The following is a 21,481-nucleotide window of genomic DNA, read 5'->3' as shown; positions in this document are numbered from 1 at the left end:
TCCACATTCGAGAATACAACACTACTTTAAAGCATGATGAAAAAGGTTCCCTTACCTCAACAGAGTTGTTGTTAAGTACTTTTTTTTTCTAAACCTCATCAAACCATAACAATAGCGGCGGTAGAAACAGTAAACCGTGAAGATGGGGGGGGGGGGGGGGATGTGGTGAACACACCTGCTCCTGTGGTGGTGACCACCTTGGCCTTGCTGCGAGCTCCATCCCCCTTGGTGGTATACGCAGCCACAGTCACAGAGTAGGTTGTCTCTGGCAGCAGACCCGTCACAATGGCCTCCTGTGTGGTCGAGAGACACAGAGAAGAAGAAGAGGAGGAGAGAGGGAGGGAGGGAGGGAGGGACACAGAGAGGAATGGAGACGGAGGGAGAGAGGCAACATTCAGGTTGAGACAATGGCCTCGGTTGCATTGCTGTGCTGTCAGCCAGTACACTTTACAAGGCAAATGAGACAAGCTAAGTGACAAAATGCATTTCCAACACTTTTTAAACTGTTCTTTGAGGAAAAAGTCAAGCGAGGGTCATGAATGTAAAGCTGGAGTGCATTTAGTTAGAAATCCTCAAAGACGGTTCCTGGTCCTTGACTGTTGGATGGTGCGAAAGCTGTAGTGCGTCTATAAACTGTGACGGATTTTTACCTAAAGGACAGTCAATTTACAAAGTTAAAATAAAGTTTGTCTTTAAAAGAAGTTTGACTAACCTGGAGGTATGTTTACAACACTTTGCTGTCTCCTTACTGTAAGTTGGTAGGTACAATGTTATTTGTCTGTAAATTTGAAACATCCCCTCATTGGTTTTGAAACAAGATCACATTAACGTCAAAGAACTGCAGTTGGTAATTAGCCTGCTGACTAACACTGGCACTTTTACAGAAGTGATGATTAATGTGTGTTGTTCTTCAAATTAAATAACTGAAATGAATGAAATTTCAGTCAGCCGATTAATTTGAAACAGATTGTTTTATGAATGTAGAATATGTACGGCGTTGATTAAGAGTGACAGCATAGCTTTTTTCTGCACTCATGGCCAGCGCCACAATGCACAGGGTCCACTGGATCTACACTGCAGTGAGAGGGGGGGTGTTGTGAAAGTAGCAGCAGCCTTAAGGTGTTTTTTAGATCGGAAGACCTTTTTCATAGTTTCAAGGAACGATCATAGTCCTCAGAACAAGCTTGCAGAGCTTTTTCTAATTTTAGAGGAGACCTTACCCAACACAAGAGGAACCATGTATGTCATAAGTGTACAGAAATGGAAGAAAACAAGGACAAATAAACCAACAGTAAAGTCCAGAAGTTAACTTGTTTATTAGCACACACCCACTGAGCAAAGAACGGGTGAGAAACGCTGCTCAGCGAGTTAACCTAGTAGCACAAAACACACCCATTGATCCAAAGAAGTCGATTTGAACTGAAATTAAAAAAGGTATCATGACGCCTATTTTTGCTTGTGTTCATATGATTGTGTCAAGTAACAGAGTTGTTTTTATTTTGTATTTGTTTTATTCTTATTATATTACAAATGATAAAGCTAAGAGAGCTTGTAGCTTATGTAGCTTATGTAGCGAACTCGCTGGAGATGTGTGAGATCAGCGGAGCTGGCGAGCTAACGTCACTTCAGCGTTCCTATTAGCAGGGGAAAGCATTAAGAAAAAAAGCCCTTGATGTTAGAGAGTTCTCCCCAGAACCGTTTGGTCAGAAACCGCCTTCAGCCTCAGCTGACTGCATAAACTAGGTCCCAGTTCTATGCTTTACTCAGATATTGCATTTTATCTAATAAACTGATCATTTCATGTTTCTCATTCCCATATGACACACACACACACGCATGCACTATATGACAGTATTGAAGGCTCAAAGGCCAAAAAACAGCAAAAACAAGAGACTCTCAGATGCACATCAAACTCGATATGTCCCCTCAAGAAAACGCCTGCCCACACACATCACAGAGCACACGTTCATACATGCTGCTCCGCTGCTCAGACACGCCTTGTTAATACAACAACATGCATTCTGTCAGCTGCTGGGAGTCCATTAAAAACCTTTGGAAAAGGCCCAGTCCTCTCAGATAGCAGAGGAACCCTTTCTAGTGGTGCTCCTGAGTGATGAGTGGAGAGGAGCTGCAGAGATAAAGCAGCTTGTGATGAGAGAGAAATGGCAGCGGGATGGTGGCGGAGGTGTGGGTGCGGGATGATAGTTCCAGCAGAGAACACCCAGCAGGTTATATCCCCCCCACCATCAGACTGGCGCCTCCGCCTACAGCCTCGGGCTTGCCGTGCCATCCACGGAGATGACAGTGCAAATTAGCAAGGCCCTGCCAGAGCAGTCAGGGGTTCCAGCGACAACCAACGCTCTAATTATTATTTCATGCCTGGCAATTTTATATCTATCACAGGATGTTTAAAAAGGTTCTTCTGTGCATTAACAAGGAGACATGCACAGGGCAGAATTCAGCTGGGGCCTAAAGAGTTAAGATGCATCCCTCCCTCCTTCCTGTCTTCTCGGCGGGGCTAAGAAGGTGAAAGATAAGAGGGAAATGTGACTCATGTGAAGCTACCGAGGACCTCTAAACCCTCATTATTTTAATCTGGTGGTATTCCTTTTCACTTTTGCTGCCAGAGACTTTCATGCAATTGGAGAAGAGAACGAAAAAAAAAAATATATAGTTGGTCTTTCATCTGGGTTTTTTTTTTACGCACAGCAAGCCGGAGTCTGTGGGGATGAATTCCCAAGGACTGAACAGATGAAACATTTTACATTAAGGAGGTGAATGTCTAGTTTAACGGAAGCCAATCAATCAGCAGTGACTTCCTGTGTGTCAAACATCAAATGCCGCTGTCCTCCACCTCCCTTCCTTTTCAACCATTATCGGGGGGGGGGGGGGGGGGGGGGGGGGGGGGGGGGGGTAATTTAAGGTTTCATTTAATTTGATTGCAGCCAGGGAGCCTTAGCTAATAACTTTTAAATTCTGCAAAACTGATTAACCTTTGATCAAGGGCCTTAAGTCTGGTCTGGGTTGCTTCACACAATTTTCCCACCACAATTAGTGTGTGAATGAAGGTTTTTTGAAACACTAAAACCCACTTAAAATAAAAAGAGTCTTAGCCCTGGCCCTGTCCACGCAGAGAGGTAAAACATTCAACAGCCATCTCTCCAAAACACAGTGACAATTCATTCGAGGGACTATTCCTTCGGTTCCTCCTTTTGCAGTGTGTTATGTGGATCATCCAGATTAAACAGGGACACTGTCTCTGGAAAGAGATGATGCTGTTGAGTTGTTTTCATGTACTTTTTCCAATGCTGCAAGAACAATCAATGAAACACTTCCATTGTATTAAAGGGGAGGCAGAAATCTCAAGAGACAGATATATCCTGGACAAATAAAACCAAAACCATCTTGACGGAGACATACCACCACAGGTAAGTGAAAAAACATGTTGTTTTGTTATTTGGGTGAACTGAGCTTTCTTTTTCTTGAAAACAACCTACTTTTTGACTGTAAAGGTTTTTTGATTGGGATTTAAAATCACAGTTCTAAAAAGGTTCTGACAGAACATAAAAAAACTAATGCTGGGCAACTTAACGCATCAATTAATTAACGCCGACAACTGTTTTATCGTGCATTAACGCAGTTTAAAAAAAAATGCAATACACACAATTGATGCCAGCAAATCACCCAAACAAACAAACAGTGGAGGGAGGCTTCGGCAGACTACGTTGGATGCAGCGTGTGGGAGAAGTATAGATAAACAAAAGAAAGACAAGCTAACAAATACCACAGTGAAGTGGATAGCTACAAACTGCAGGCCGATTAATATTGTGGAAGATGTCGGTCTGAGGAACGTTCTTAGGATCGCAATGAATGACGGCACATATGAGCCTCCCTCAAGACGCACCATCACAAGAAGAATACACGAGTTGTATGAAAAGGAGAGGACTACAAAAGCGAAGGTGTTACAACGTGCACCAGCTGTTGCTCTCACTGGAGACTACTGGACATCGCTGGGTAACCATAATGACCTCGGAGTTACAGTGCACTATATTGATGAACACTGGGAGCTGCATTCACATTTTATTCATGTTGCACAGCAGTGGAACGTTTCAAATAAAGTCAGCACATTTAGCACAGATAGTGCAAGAAATATAACTGCTACTGTGTAAAGGGAATACTGCTGTTAAGCACCTTATTTGTTTAAAGTGTTTGCAAACCAAATGTTATTGCACTTTTGTTCATATAGCAGTACTTTTAAAATAAAAGTGCGCAATACACTACTTTTGAATTCATTATTGAACTTTACGCATAACAATGCAATTAATCACGACAGCATCAGGATCAGATTTTCACATTCCCTTGTTACCCCATAGTGTGATTTTTTTTCAAATTTCAGAGCATCTAGTTCTGTCCAACCTCTAATGAACTTTAAAAAATACTCTCAAACAATATTCCTAAAAGAAGGATTGCACCCATCCTACTTAAAATAATTTCACCATGTTTATTTACCATTAATTCTAACTCATAATTAGCTACTTGCTAGTGAGCTGTTCACTCATCAAAATGATGAAACGTTATGTAAGGCAATATCAAAGCTGTGAAAAATAAATGATGTGCTCGAATAAAAGTTTGCAGCTGAGAGAAGAGACCACTACATGGATCCAAGAACCGTGACTCTGCCCACAGTCGGTCACAGTTGGTCATCAAAAGAGCAGCAGTGTGGACAAGCAGTGATAATGAGACTCGGTTCCACTTACCGGACATGATGCTGTGATTTAATAAAGGAATGGTTCAACCAAAGTACAATTTATTTTGGTTTTTACATTTCCCCTCCTTGTCCCACACTAGTACTAACACTCTAAAGGTATCGAGCCAAACAGTTTTGGTTTTAGTAGTTTTGATTGGAACTACCTTCTGTCACAGAGGTAGTCCTTGTTGACAAAGAATTCTATGGATCATCTAGAGGAACTTTGTTGCATCCCAACATCTCAAAGATGGACATCTGTGAACCTGGGCAAATGTATACCTCAAAATGATCTTTCTCTTTGTAATGAACAGACCATTAAGATGACAACTCTAAACCTGTGGACATGTGAAACTATACAGAACAGATACCAGGATCTGCAGAAACAGGAATTAAAATTGAACAATTCAGTGTTTTTCTTCCTCTGAAAAAGTGGACAGATGGCAGAGTTAATATAAATTGTGGCCATACTCAGCACGGCTATAACACAGGGATTAGTGTGCATAGTAGCTTGTTTTTTACCACTGCTGCCACATGGAGAAACCACCTTCCAATAAACATCAATTTGTCAAGGGGTCAGGTCAGAGCTCGTCTGCAGTGACGGGTCATTGATGAAGATTTACATGAGCCCTCAACTGGAAAGGAGTCACACTATCTTACTGTTATATTTTAGCATTTTGATGTGGACATTTATGCAGGGGGTTAGTTTGTATTCATGTATGATATGTATTAAAGATGCTCAATTTGATACGTTTACCAGCTGCGACGGCGACGCAGGTGTTGTTTTCACCTTGTGAGCCTGTGTGTGAGTCATCAGGCGTCTGTCTGTCCTTGTGATAGAGTCACAGCCGTGCACGATGCAGTCATGAAACTTTACAGGTGTGTAGTTGAGACCAAAATGAAGGCTGAGTTCGTAAATCAGTGTGGTCTGAGCAAGGGCTCCGGAAGTAGAGCAGTAGTGGTCCTATCGTCATCTCAGATCTTACCATATTTGGAATGAGGAGTGACTTAGAGACGTCGTATACGGCTCTGGTAGCGTCAGCAACCTGTCAATCACAGTAAGCCCACCCTAAAGCACACCCTGCTTTATGGTCTATTTGACTCTAAATGGACCATCATTTACTAAATGAACATCATGTTTACTGAGGTAATGAATCAAATGAGAAGTAGAATAATTTTCTCAAAGACTTCCATGCAATCCGAGTCAAGTTTTAAGACACGTTTGATTTGGCTTCACTCGGCAGAACCGGAGGTTGCCGCCTGCCTTCGACACAATCTCCCCCATGAAAGTGATTGATAAATTTAGCACTCTGGGCTTGAGAACCACCCTCTGCAACTTGTCGTTAGACTTCCTGACAAACAGACCCCGGGCAGTTCAGATTGGCAGCCAAACCTCCTCCACTCTAGTGTTGAACACCGGAGCCCCCCAGGGCTGTGTGCTCAGCCCCATCCTGTTCATGCTGTACACCCACGACTGCTACCCAAATGACACTACTGTCATTGGCAGGATTACAAACAACACTGAGACTTCATATAGAGGAAATTAACAACCTTGCCGAGTGGTGCTCAGAGAACAACCTACTGCACAACGTCAGTAAAACCAAGGAGCTTATTGTTGATATGAAAAAAGTAGGCAAAGAGGCACACCCCTGTCTACATCAATGGAGCTGAGGTGGAGCAAGTTAACAGCTTTAAGTTCCTGGGAATCAGCATCTCAAACAACCTGACGTGGTCCTCACACATCTCCATCCTGGTGAAGAAAGCTCATAAATGGCTGTATTTCTTAAGGAAACTTAAGAAGGCAAAATTCCAGTGCCAACTTCTTGTTAGCTTTTAACAGAGAAGCAATCGAAAGCATCTGGACTGGAAACATTACAAACTGTCATGGGATGTGGATGGCACAGGACAGGAGGGCTCTACAGCGGGTGATTAAAACCGCCCAGAACGTCAGTGGCCCCCATCTATTGAGTATCAGTGATATTGGTGACAAGAGGAGCCTGTGCTGAGCTAAAGGGATATTAAACGACAAAACCCACCCAGCCGCAACCTGTTCACCTGCTGCCGTCTGGAGAGAGATACAGAAGTATCTCCTGCCGAACCACCAGACTTTAGAACAGCTTCTTTCCTCTGGCTGTAAGACTCCTTAACTCAGCCTCCACCCTCCACATAATATATCCCTTTTTACTTTTCCTATGCAGCAAAATGGGACTACAATCTGATTTTTGTGGTGCAACCCTGCTGTACATTGACAAATAAAACACGTTGAGACCGTAACCTTGTAACCTTATCATAACATGTTCTCCAGTTTTGTCTGTCTTAGTTTTTAACACCCTGGGACCATGATGGAAGAATGTGTTTTTACTTTATTGTGTTGGAGTCAATGACCCCATCCCTCCCTGGAAAATGGATAATAATCTGGATAATGACATCTGATCATGAGGGTTTTGCACTTGAATGAGAATTCTCATAAAAATGATTCTGCCAACAAATTATACAGGCAGAGCTGACAGATTCGTCAAGACACACATGGTGTGTCTCAGGTCAACGGAAGCAATGCGGGACACTGCTCAGTAAAAATGTGGTTTTGTTCTTGTTATCTCTAGATCTTACGTGGTGAAAACAACTGCTGGTTCCGAGGACGGAGAGAAGCTGAGCGAAGGTCGGTGTGGATTGAAGAGATTGAGCACTTTAGATTCCCAGTAAGGCCCTGATCAGACAGGGCACGTTCTAACAGCCTGGGACGGGTTTTTGTGATTGCTTTTAGTGAGAGGGAAGCGATTTGTGCGCCGCTTTTGCGTCGATGAGCGCTTCGCGTTTTTCGCCTTTAATTTAGAAAAATTAACTCGGAGCGGAAAAGCACCCAATGTCATTACCGTTTTCTGTTAAATATCAGGAGTTTTTGAACCGTAGCGCCTCACGTAGCACCAGTGCTAGCTCGTACCTCCTGCATGCTGCAGCGTTCCACTGAGTGTCTCACTGGGCTCTAGAGCCTGACGATGTGAGCCAGACCACTGCCTTGTGTTGTGGATGCATTTACTCCAGCATATTGATGATATGATTATTGTCGGAGGAAATATCACGGTTTTACGGTTTTCACGATTATTTATCTGAATAATTCTAATAGGCCTATAGCTAATGAACAAAACTATGTATTGTCATTATCATCACTATTTCCTTTGACTTTGTTTAAGTCATCTATAGTGGTGATTTGAATAAAAACACACAATTCAAATGATCAGGAAATAAACGATTGCGTTTTTATTGATTAAAAACTCCTTGCATTGGTAGTTTTAATGATGTATTATAATCTGTTTAGAGCTAGTGTTGGCATATTGCAGTGAAAACATCTCCTTCAAACAACTGAATTTATTCAAATTCCTCACCAAAAACTACATTTAACATATCATGATAATGTTAAAATAAACTTTTCTATTCTCTACTGAATGGGGCTTGAGCGAAGCATTATGTTACTAAATGGAACCTCAGTACCAGAGCGGTACGGCTCTGCTCCGTACTTTTTAAGAACAGCTGTTAGATGTCAACGTCACTCTCCTCCTGCCGATTACAACACGGATTTGTTGTTCGCATGTATCATTATCAAACGATCTAGGCCGATGAGGATGGGTAGTAAAACTTTACCTCACACCATGATGGTTAAACTGTGACTCCCTGGTCCTTTACTATATCCAAAATGCTCCCACGCTGCAGATTTAAGACTCTTTTTGACAGATAATGTCGGTTCCCTTTCTACAGATCTTCAGCTCAACGCTTTAGATTAATGGCAGGACTCTCACACACACAAAAACCGTCACACGCAGACATGTTACGTGACTCGCACGAGTGTTTTCACTGCGCAAACAAACAACATGTTTCAATGCTGGAATCAGGACACCACAGATATCGTAGCTTCTTCGATTCTTACCGTAATAGAACCGTGACTTTTATAACCGCTGTTACGGTAAAACCATTTAATCCTGACAACCCTTACTCAAGCATCAACTTCTGTTTCTTTCCTGATCCAGAGAGGATATCCAGATATGGATCACATGTTAATTATGGCTGTAAATTGAGTTCATTGAATCCAAGGGATGAAAGTGAGAACACATATTCTCTTTATAGTGCCAAGATGTTTCCAAGGCTGACACTAAATAGGACATAACATAAACAAACGTTAAACGTAAAACACCACAAAATTACAGCATAAATAAACGGATCATTTTCGACTCACGTAATGCTTCATTAATAACCTTGCACTATAGATGAGCACTGACCTCTAGCTAAGTCTGAGACGGCTCATGGAGTTGCAAAACGGATCAGCATTGCAGAAAAGTAATAAAGCAGGCAGCAGGGACACAGACCCTGTACTTCTCATGCTCAGCACACATTTGTACGCTCGCAAACAAAAGCTGTATGCGTTGCTGGTCTCTGTGGACTTTTATTGAAGAATAAACCAACAGGAGCTGGACTCCAGCAGAATCAAAAAGCAGTCTCAGCCGTTACTACATGGAAGGTACCAGAAAACAAACCTACAATTACTGCGGCAGAGTTTCCATGTCCACACACGTGTGTTCTGTAATATTCTGTGTACCAAGGCAGGCATACAGATAATCATTCCCCAGCTCAGACAAACACCAACAGACAGTAAAGCCAACAGTAAAACCACAACCCCAACTTCCAGAACAAAATCAAAACAGCGTTTATAGCCGCAGCTCCTCAGAGACTGTGAGGCTGTGATCCGAGGCTGTCAAGACGCACACAGACACAGACACACACACACACACACACACACACACACACACACACACACGCTGTAATCAGTTGTCGCAGTTGTCATCCTGGTCTTCAGCAGCAAACCTTGCACTATGAAGTCTTGTGTCACTGTCTGGGTTCATATCAAAGCACAATGGATGACACCATGACACCCCCACCTATTACACACATCAAAGGCATTAAAAGGCACAAACATGAACCGCCCGTCACACCATCAAATACCCCTCTAGAAACAAGCTTGGCATGGGAGTGAAAAACTAGAATTAGCGCCTCACGGTTGTTTGCCTCCGCCAACCAGTCAAGTTGCAGTTTATATCCACGTCTGTCCAAAATGTCCTCCCTTCATCATCTTATCCTGTTAGACATTTGTGTGAAATTGTCAAAAAATTGGCATATGAATTCTTGAGTTATGGCCAAAAATGTGTTTTGTGAGGTCACAGTGACCTTTGATCACCAAATTCTTTAACAGTTCATTTTTTGAGATTAAATGGACATTGTGCCGAATGTGAAGAAATTCCCTCAGTGTTTCTGAAATATCAAGAGAATAGACAGCTCTCTTGAAATCTAATGGTTTCCAGTTACTGATACGAAGCTAGAATGAGGCGGTGTTAGGAACCGCCTTGAGGGTAGAAGGATGAGGAATAAAAGTGAAGACAGAGGGCTGCTAGACGCCTACATACTTCTGTAGAAGCTTGATAGCAGACTGACTACAGTGGTACTTCATTCTTTTCTCCCGTGTATTCCAACTTCTTAGTTTGGGCCACTATTACTGTTGGTTATGATATCACTGTACACTCCATAATTAAATGCTGAGTTCTGAGAATGAACCAAGGTCAAACCCACAGTTCAGTTCAGTTCAATTCAGATTATGAGAAGCACTTTATTTGAAGGCGAACAACATCCAAAATCTTGCTCATAATCCCTCCCTGAGTGTAACTGTAGCTGTAAATAAGACTTGTTTAGTGAGCCGCTGCACACCCACACCGGGTGGAGGGGAAATTGTTAGTACCCACTCAGAGAACGGACAATGTTATGACAGAAAGCACACTCCCCGTGACCCCTGTGACCCCATCACACTGTGGCTACTCACATAGTCCGTTGAGTCCTCATCAGTCCACTGATGGAAAGGACAGACAGGGGAGAGGAGTCAGAAACACAGAGTCAACTTCATTCTATGGGTTTATCAGCATGCTGGATGACCACTGTGATCAGTGACTGAGCTGCCAGGATGGGGGTTGATTTAAACTGTATGTGGTAATGGAGGTAATGGGTGTGTATAATGGGGGCTCTTCTCCGTAGTGCCACCTGACGAGACAAGTCTGGTCCATGCTGATGAGGGTTCTCTGCTGAGTGACTCAGCAAAGAGACATAAAATAAAAAATAGTCTGCTAGGGGGCCCCCATGCTTCAACTCAGCACGTCCAGAGGGTCTGGAGCCCAAACCGCTGACTCACCTGTATCATCAACCCAGTGTCATCAAACCTGGGAACGGACTAGCACTAGAGCAGGGGTCCTTCTACCTTTTTGTACCTTAAGGCCCACCACGATTGTAAAAAAAAAAAAGATTAAAAAAAGGATCCCCTTCCCAAATAAATGAGGAAACAAAACAAAAACATTACAAACATATATTTGAGCGCCTTGTGGTTTTATGCCTCACATAATAAGCATATAAATTCTTGATTTATGACCAACAAAAGTGTTTTGTGGTGTGACCTTTGAAATGTAATCAGTTCCTCCTTGATTCCAGGTGGACCTTTGTGCCAAATTTAAAGAAAATCCCTCAAGAGTTCCCGAGATATCTCATTCACAAGAATATGCAAACATAACGCCTGTGGCCACGGCGATTGCCGCCGCGATGGTTGGCGCGATTGCCGTTGTGATTTTCAAACCCAACAAGTCATTGAAAGTATGCTTGGTTTGAATTATTGTTCAATGATGTGAATTATTGAGCAGATTTAGATATACAAATAACTAGCTTTGTAAATTGCCAAAACAGATTTGGCAGGACCTCTCCGGTCCACTGAGTTTAGAATAGCTGCACTAGAGCAAAGTCACTTTCCTGCATCAACATCATAGTGTCTGATCGCAATTTATTATTATCATGGCCCCACATTGTTGCCCTGAGGGAAACCTCTCTTGCTTTTCTAATACGCAGCATAATAACTTTTGGGTGCCTTCATGACCTGAAACATTCAACACAATCCTTTTTAAGGCTAGTTTCCCCTTCAGTTGGGTGAAAACCATCCAGTGCAATGACTATGGGAAATGGGTTGGAAAATAATTGATGTTTCCAATACATGACATTTCCTGGGTTCCCTGCAGCAAATAAAAAATGTCAAAAAGTGTCTAACTGGAGTGTATCATTACAAATTCCTTAATATTTTTATGAATATAGTATAAAGTGTTTCTGCATGTTTTAGCCCATTTATTACAGTTTGCTTAACTTTATGGCCAATCATTTTCTAACGGCTTGCATAGTCTTTTAAACTATATATATTATATATAATTTATTCATCATGGCTTCTAGTCAGGCAGTTATTTCCATACATTTCTCGACAGATTAAAAACAACGTGAAGTTCCTTGAGACGGGTGATTGTATCTGTGCAATTAGCAAGGCCCAAATCTCCCTGCAAGCTCATTATTATCTTGTAGTGAAATGAATGGAAGCCAATGGACCATGCTTTGGACAATTTAAAATTCTGCAATGCTAGATATGCATATATTGCTATACTAAATTATCAACAGTATGAAAAAGTAAACGTTACTCACAGAAAATGGGCGAAGAGATACTGACATACTGTGACGTTGTCATTGGTGACAGTGCCAACGCCACATCACAGACGTTAAACCACTGCAGCAGGCAAAGGTAGGCGTGGTAATCTTCAAAAACATTTTTGATATTTGCATTGACCTTTTCATTACATCCTTACAGCAATCAACGAATCAAATGCTCTGAAAAAATAAAAATGGCAGTGTCTGTGTCTGTAGCAGGACTGTAATAAGCCCATCCCATCATTTCGTATGACTCGAATGTAATGATTGGATTGGATAATAATGATTGGACGGGCTACCTGCCAGCTTACCTACCTGCTCGTATTTTGCCCATGCTCATCACCGGAGTCACTGTGAGTACTGATCATAGCCATATTGGTTGATGACTACATAATAATAATTCTGGGGGAGTGGCTTTGGAGGCAGGCCTGAAGGGTCAGTGTTGGCAACTTTGTGACTTTCTTGTTCGATTTAGAAACTTTTGGAGCTAGTGCTGCTAGCTACTTTTATTGGATTGGATCGCTTTTAAAATCTAGCATACAGTACTTACTGGTTTTCCAAGATCACCAGTTCTGGCAATATTCTATACTTGTCTTATTGTCAAGAAATCACATGAAAATACTAAAACCAACAATATGTTAGTCAGTCTCTGAATACCTTCTGACTTCACTAACTTATCAGCACCAAGCCCTTTGATTTTTCTGCAGATGTACGCCTATAACATTGGCTCACAAACATATAGATACACAATATGAATAACAAGGAATATTCTATAAGTCCTATAAAGTGAGTTTAAAATGATACTTTACAGTGATGTACTATTGTATCTACTGTTGCATTAAACCTAATTTACAACCATTCTAAACATTTCAAATTGAAAAATATTTCTAGGATTCATTACCTGTCCATGAATAGGTATGTATCTAATATTATTAATAATGCCAGTGCCAAATAAAATCCACTTAATTTGATACATAACGGATCAATGTTTACAATGTGCCGAGCAAAAGTTGACTAACAAGTAACAAAGTAAATCTGTGAGACTGTATCTAATGAGTACTGTTACTTGCTCCGTGTGTCTTCTGTCACTGGGATCTATTCATAGTCAGTAATCTGGGGCAGAAGAAAATCACATTTTCAGTTTCTCATCTATTCTTTAGACATCAGAGCTCATCCCCGAGGTTGTGCTCAGAGCAGAATGAGAGAAAGAGACAAACAAAGATGAAGAGAGAAAGATGCAGAGGGGGCTGATGAGGGGTTTGTACTGCTGTGAAGTCAGCATGACATTTCGCCATCAGTTGTTGGAGCCCTTTTGCTTCTCCAGGAATTATTTGGGGGCTGACAAGTGTTTTGTGTTGGCCGTAGGAACAACTCGCCTTCATGCGTGCTTATTTAATCATTCACAAAAAACAGCCAAATGTTCCACTGTTGCACTGACCTGGCCCAAAAGGACTAAATTGTCTTTTTGTGTTGGCCGCGACCTTTAAGCCTTCTATGTCGTCTGTGAGGAACAATTTCAGCATTAAGCTACAGAGAACAACGCTAAAACAGCCATAAAGGTCTTTGAGGAACCATTATACATTGTGATCAGCTTAAATAACAATTACTTCTACCTTTAAGGAACCCTTATTGCGAATAAAGTTTGTGCTTTACTGATAAAGGACAAAGGACAATAGTCACCCTATTTCACTCCCAACACATGAGCGGCTGCTTTAGCAGCAGTGATTCAGAGGCGCAGGGCACTGGTGTTCTGCTTCCCGACCTTGCTGACTCACCAGAAATACAAGACAAAGGGCTTTCGCCTTCTCAGCCTCTTACAAGAAATAAATAAAAGCTGTTATCATAAACAATGTAACAGGCGAGGTTAAAATCAGCTCCATTCCCTGGCCAAAGTGCAGCTCCTGCTCTAAATAAAAAAATAAAAAAAGATGAATTATCTGAAGCGGCAGGGAGAGTAAGTGGCCCCAGAGTTGAGTAACCATCATTATTTCATACAGTAACTGATGCATTACTGGGCTCCACGCCTGGATGTATCACGGGCTCTGTCGGTGAACTTGTACATTACAAGGATGGATTCCTCTGAACTCACGATGACTGGTCTCACTGCTATCCGGCCTATCAAAGTTCCCGTAGACCGTAGAGAAATGGAAAAGGAGTGACTCAGGACCACTGCAGCTGGTCAACAGTGTGTTCCTTCTCTGCAAGACAGGGTCAGATTCAGAGGGTCATCATTCATTCATTCATAAATGAATGAATGAATGAATGATGACCCTCAGAGGGTGACTCAGAGGGTCATCAGAGCCTTGCTATTAGAGGCTCATTAAAACAAGCGACAGGTAGAAGTACAGTTGTTTGATCCGACACCTCTGCCATTCAAAAGAGTAACAGAATGCGTTGGACCTTGGAGAAACTGTCTTTACACCACCGCAGGTAGGACTCTGTTTCAAGGGTGGGTTTGATTCGTTCAGGGTCTGAGATATCCGTCTGACATTTCTGCTGTCACCCCAATACAATGGAGGAGTCGGGGGAAGTGGAATTTAGTTTGTGGAGTCTGCAAGATTTTACTCTGACTGAGAGTGTGAGTGGATGTCATGTGCAGTCACGTCTGTGTGGAGTAATGTAAGGGCCGGGGAAGGTGGAGGGAGCTGGTAGCATGTGGCTAGCAGGAGCCCCTGGATGGCGAGCTAGTTTTGAGAGGTGCCAGACGACGAACAGATGGAGGTTTCCACACTGCTACTTTATTCTACAGGACGCAAATGTCATCCCGGCTGGTTTTATTTCACTCCACTGAGAATCAATTCTTATATAAAAACACTAAAGGAACATAAGGAACCTTGATAACAAAGCTAAAGTATAAGACATCTATGATTTATCCAAGAGCAATGAAAGATGAGGCGGATTACTCTCTGTAACGTGCGCATGATATTCCTGTAGCTATGTAACCTCATCATACTCTGTGGCATTTGTTGTTTTCTATGGGATCAATTTATCATAGAACGCCTAAAGGGTCCAGCTGTGTTTAATGCAGCCTTCTACCAAACTGTCCGTAGGATGATCAGTTCTACTGGCGAGTGTCACTGGCTGAACAAACAGTTCAGCAGCAGCACTCCTTCAGCGCAGAAAGCTCCAGCTCGAGAAGACAGAGACAAAGCCAAAGGATCCAAACGTCTCCCAGGATCAATGGCAGACTCCCTTTGTCTGTTTCATTTCATCTTGTGAAACGGAGACGCAGTCTGACATTCAATTAAAAAACAAAGAGGCATTGTTTGCTATGGCTAGCTACAGTATGGGTGAAATATATCAAAGAAGCAAAACACTTAGTGAGTAATGGTATTGTGTTGTCAGTTATCAACATTGCTACAAATGCCGCCTTCAAATGATCTCACAGCAGACACTATACGTATATACGCTACGCCAGTGTAGCGCTTCCCCGATTAGTCGGCGTAATTGATGACATAGACGCTGAAAATGTGTATTTTAAATGAACTCACAGTTTTTTGTTTTTTTTTAAATCTTTTGTCCTCGGAGCTGCTAAATACACTCATAAAGCCATACATTAGTCTGCCTGCTCCCTTAGAAAATCCATTTGAAGTGTTTAAAGGGAAAATAAACTTTTAATGAAATGGTCAATATATCTTTGGAGTAAAATTAATCTTTTAATCGCCTTATTATTAAATGGTAAATGGACTTGTAGCGCTTTTCTAGTCTTCTGAACACTCAAAGTGCTTTCACACTACATGTCATCGTTCCCCCATTCACACCCATTCATACACTGATGACAGGGGATACCTGTCCATCAGGACTATCTAACATTCACACACGGTAGGCACGGCTACAGGAGCAATTTGGGGTTAAGTGTCCTGCCCAAAGACACATCCAAGGGCCGCCGGTCCTCTGATTGAAGGACGACCCGCTCTACCACTGAGCCTCAGTCGCCTCCGACTTATTAATAAAATAGTGGATGGGGTAAACGATAGAAAATGAGACGTTGGTGGCAGCCCTATCCCAGTGCACATAAAGGTCAAGTTCTGATGACGCCAACAGAACTGCATCATCTACAAAAAGCAGAGATGCTGTCCTTACTGTTATGTTGTGACTGGGAGACTTTTAATGTGAAAAACCTGCATGAAGAGTCTGGTTTCATTCATCGGTCCAAAAGAGACTCAAGTGGAACGACTGGAAGAGACTAAATAAAAAAATGTTTGCGAGACAAGAAAAACATGAAGCAGCAGAGTCATTCTGTGGAAATGTATCTTATCCTAAATTGTAAAAATAAACATGGAGGATGTTTTGAGTTTGCATAACCAGGGAAATTAAGAATGAAGACAGAATGTAATAAAGACTTTTATGAGGATAAATTGAAGTGCTTGGAAATATAATTAGCACATGCTGCTCTTTTTCTTCTTATAGTCACATCTACATTGCCTTTCTGGTTTGCCTTTTCTATTTCCATCATAAAGAGCTGAACTTCTGGTCTGTGTCACAATATTACATGAAGATCATACTTCGCCAGGTTTGATGTCAACTGTTAGTTCAAATGGTGCCATTTGCAGGTAACAAAAGGCTGTCTCTACATTAAAACTGTTGTGAGTAATCACCAGTGTGACAATACATTCGAGAGAGTTTTGCTGGTGCTCACAGTCTGGCTGGATGAAATAAAGCAGCCATTAAGTTGTTGAGCGGTGGTCGGAGGAGAAGCCATTCACAGCAGGGTCCAACCACTCATGCACCGCTGGCAATCAAAAAGAGCAGCCATTTGAAGGCAGAATAATAAGTGAAAGTCATATTCTCTTTGAGAATTTCCTAGAGGGGGTTGTTAAAAATTCATCTTTTCATGTATTATTACCCAACGGTCCTCTCAACCGTCCCTACCTTTCATTCTGATTTGCACTGACGGCCACCAACAGTCCCACAAAGAGACGAGAAGGGGACCAAACGAGAACTGATGAGAACCCTGAAATCAACTTGGTCCAGATACAGACTCTAGATGTCTCCATGTTATGATGTAGCACTGACTTATTAGTTCACATAAATCAATTTTGATTGCTTTTATGAAACAGATCAGCTGTCAATCATCTTTTCTTAAAGGGACAGTTCACCCCAAAATCAAAGAATACATATTGTCCTCTTTTCTTTTTCTGTTGAGTTTTTTTAATGTCTTTCCTTGATTTTGGAATGTGATTTCCCACGTGGGTCACTGTAGCGCTGATGATGCAGCGTGATGCCAAAACAGTCCGATAAATGAGTTACCTGTTGAACTTCATGACTTCATGCTTCACACAATTGCTATTTCCTGTTAAAAAAAGCCAGATTCTAAATGTTACAATGGTTTTAGGCAGTATTTCTGAAAGTGTAGGTACTCAGTCCACCAAAGTGAATGGACTGTGTGAGGCTTCGTCTCATATACAAAACAGGTTAGTGGAGTGTATTATTACCTCATCACAACACATTTCTAAGGACGTCAAAAAACATTTTTGCATTTAAGGCTAGCAAGCGGCCTTACAGTCTGTATTTCCATTTGTCACTGGAGCTCTTTGACATGAGTAACTAAATATAGTTATGTGGCAAAGATAATTCAATGTTTTATTAATGCTGTAAATAGGTTGTATATGTTATATAATGTAAAATATGTGTATAATTTGTGAACATGTTTATGTCTGCAGTAAACGATCACAACTAGTTAATAATAATGTTAGATCTACCTTTGAAGGGAAACTAAGTGACCAATGGGGACAACTATGTTTGACATTCAACCAAAACATGTTGGAGCAGTAACCCAGTCCTTACCTTTAGAATTCAACACATCGGAATAATTACACACGTTAGTATTTAAGTGAATATCTGATATCTTGATGGCTCACATAACTCTACGTTATGTGCCTAAAAGACAGACAATGAAGACATTGTCTCCTCAGTGCTCTGCCATTGGCTGGGTGTGTTTTTCTGGGCTACGGCAAAAAGAGACGAGCCGCAGAGAGGTTGCCGTATCTTATCAGATCAGGTGATGCTCACGCTTCACAGCCATCAGTGCAGCGAAGGATAAGAGGCTCCTTCAAGCATTCTTCAGCTATCCAAAAATACGCCTCACTGAGATCTTAAAACCCACAATCTTGCCAACAGAAAAAGATGGGGGTGGGGGGGTGGGGGGGGGGGGTGGAAGGAGTCGAGTCTAAAGCAAACAGCGGAGAAAAGCCAGAACTGAGAATCAGCAGCCAATTACGGCTTTGCTCCCTGCCCGTGAGCTCCGATGGTTTGGCATGACTGTATTTATTTTGTCATCAAGGTCTTTTTATGTGACAAAAAAGGAGTAATCTCAAGACTGCTGGCAAGTCGAACCTTCGTGAAACAAATGAGGGATTTTCAGGCAGCTTCACTGGAGACAACACACAGCTCAGCACTCAAAGCATGCTCTTTGCTTTAGTGACGTCACAATGAGGCCGGGCCCCAGAACCTCATCAGCAGAGCTGGAGGCTGCCGTCCATCACAGCTGGATGCGGGCAGCAGGGGTACAACCGGTTCTGCTGGCAAAGAGATGTGAGGCTCCTTTCTGAAATGACTCATCAGTACAAAGACTGAATCCATTCATCACTTAGAATGTGTGATGTTAGTACAAAATACAGTCTAACCTGTAAACTCCCTGCTGCTTCTCCACACTGTGAAGGGGTCAGTATACTCCATCTGAGTCATTACGGTTAGAAGGGTCCACACAGTAAGTCTGATTGACTTGAAATTGGACCGACGTGTCCAGCTCAATGTGCTTTAAAAAAAAAAAAGCCTCTTGGACCATACAAGTCCACCTGATTAGATATTCTGCCATTTTCGTTTTTTTCAAGTCAAGATATTGACTAATACATTCCAAAGAGATGTGGATCAGCACATACATAACTAGACCAAACTCAACAACAGCTGGGCCAATCATCACAAAACGTACCGTTGATGGATTGATGCAGAATGGTTCATGTCTGCATCGCGATGCATCTTAGAATCAAAAAATGTAAACACCTCTAATGGAAATACTGGTCAAAGGACGCAAAACCTAGCTCTGTGATGTGATGTGTAACGTGTAGAAAATGAATCATATTCCATCAACAAGTACTTAATCACCAGGAATTTCTGGCTTTCCTTTTGTTTTGACGCAATCTACCACTCAGATGAGTGCTGGCTTTGTCGTGGGACAATTCAGGAGCAGTTCAATTCTCTGTGGTCTGAGATTGACTGTTTCTTAAAAGAGAAAGGTTACATCTGTGTTGAACTGAAAAACCATGAATGATTGGCAACCCTTCTCACTTGCCATTTACATTAAATGGGACCATCATTTCCAAAATGAACATCATGCTGTATTGAAGAAGAGGTAATAAATCAAGAGAGAAGTAGTCATTTTCTCATAGACTTCTATACAACCAGAGGAGTCGCCCCCTGATGGACATTAGAGAGAATGCAAGTTTAATGTAATTCAGCATTGGCTTACATTTTTTTAAATGGTACTGGACTTTGTGTTTATGTATGTCCCAGTAGCAGCATATATATACGGTATACAGAACAACAAGGGGCCCAGGATGGAGCCTTGGGGAACACCACAGGTCAGAAGGACCACAGAGGAGGAGACATCGCCAATACTGAGAGAGTTCTGTTTGATGAATGAGATTAAAACCAGTCTATCGCAGATTTAAATCTCATTTTCAAGGCAATCATGAACAGAAGCCTGACATTTGTTAAGTAAACAACCTTCTCTAAAATGTTTGATAAGATTTTTTTATCAATTGTTTTGTTCGTGAAGAACGATACAAATTGCTCACATATCATGGGGGTGGCTTATGTGTGTTGTTTAGGAGGAACTTTAAATTACAAATTCAATATTTTATAAAATATGTTGAACGTTTTATGTAATGATGTTGGACTAATAAGAGGACCTGACTTCTTTTACTGCTTTTTAATAAGTTGACATCAGTTCTTTCCAGAGGTAGCCACGTCAGTAAATGGCTGGGTCAGATTTATGCCTCTGGAGTGTGTGGTGTGTGTGTGGTGCAGAGGACTTTGTTTATTGAGTCACTCCACAGACTGTGTGTTGACTCTCATCACCATCACTGACGCCAAGGGGAGAGACTAAACTTATCACAGATGAGACTTGAAGACAGTTCCTTAAAGAATAGTCCCCTCAGCAGGCGTGTGAAGTGTGTGAAGGAGTTTGTGAATGTGTAGTGTGTGTGTGTGTGTGTTTGTTAAGAAAGAGAAGCTGTAGATGGGTTGTGAGATGCCAGACCTCTATCAGGCCTTCTGCCTTGCACAGATAAGACAGGAATGCTGCCTGTAAAGGAAATCAGGTGAGACGCTCCTACTGGAGACGAAAACAACTGAGGGGAAAGGACCAGAGCACCAACTCACTGAGTGCTTCCAAACATCCACCCTTTGACTTCTGCTTCAATAGCCTCACAAGTGCTCACCCCTGCTAACCTGCCACATGACATTGCTTTTCCTCATCACAGAAATCACAGTGCCCTAGGATTGAAACATACAACTGTGCGTTCATTTGAAAAATCTGACAACGCAACCTTCACTAAAAGGCAACTGCATGTGCAACTAATGTCATAACTGCAAATGTCCTGTTTACTGTAAGAAAGACATTTTACAAATTGCTATTCTAGAAATGTAATGTAATGACTTACGCCTGTGGCAAGACTTATGTTGCTTAAACTAAGAGATATCTCAAAGTAAGAATATCTGAACATGAAACAGCATTTTGTATTATTATTATTTCTTTAAATGTTGACTCCCAATCATTGACTTTAAGTTACATAATAAGTGGATAGTCATCAGAACATCACTCATTGGTTTGTGACAACAGCTTTGAAGCCTTTGAGTTCTTCATTTTGGCCGTCGCCATCTTGTTTGTTTTTTTAGCAACCAGAAGTGAGCCAGAGAGGGTGGAGCTAAGTACAACCGAACGTTGAAAAAGAGATTCGTAAGCTACCACAATTCACTTTCATGAACACTGTGAAAGGGTTACATTTCTAAAACAAAAACACAGGCCATAAAGCACACCCTGATTTATGGTCTATTTGACTCTAAATGGAGCATCATTTACTAAATGAACATCATGCTGTATTGAAGAAGACTTGAAACTAGAGATTGAGACCATAAACTCATGTTTACAATGTTTACTGAGGGAATAAATCAAGAGAGAAGTAGAGTCATTTT

At 41.7% G+C, this 21,481-nt stretch overlaps 1 protein-coding gene across 12 annotated transcripts in view; it reads right to left on the bottom strand.

The window, feature by feature from the left end:
• ptprfa (protein tyrosine phosphatase receptor type Fa) overlaps positions 1–21,481 on the bottom strand; it is a 292,124-nt gene that overhangs the window by 80,710 nt on the left and 189,933 nt on the right. For all 12 annotated transcript variants that reach the window (XM_068707781.1, XM_068707787.1, XM_068707783.1 and 9 more), the window contains one exon: positions 176–293. In XM_068707781.1, coding sequence (XP_068563882.1) covers positions 176–293 — 118 coding nt within the window. The remainder of the gene's footprint in view (positions 1–175; positions 294–21,481) is intronic.

Source organism: Cebidichthys violaceus, unplaced genomic scaffold (genome assembly GCF_023349555.1).
Source record: "Cebidichthys violaceus isolate CVI_PGR_0920_01 unplaced genomic scaffold, fCebVio1.0.p SCAF_13, whole genome shotgun sequence".
NCBI lineage: Eukaryota > Metazoa > Chordata > Actinopteri > Perciformes > Stichaeidae > Cebidichthys > Cebidichthys violaceus.
This window is presented reverse-complemented; position numbering and strand designations above follow the sequence as displayed.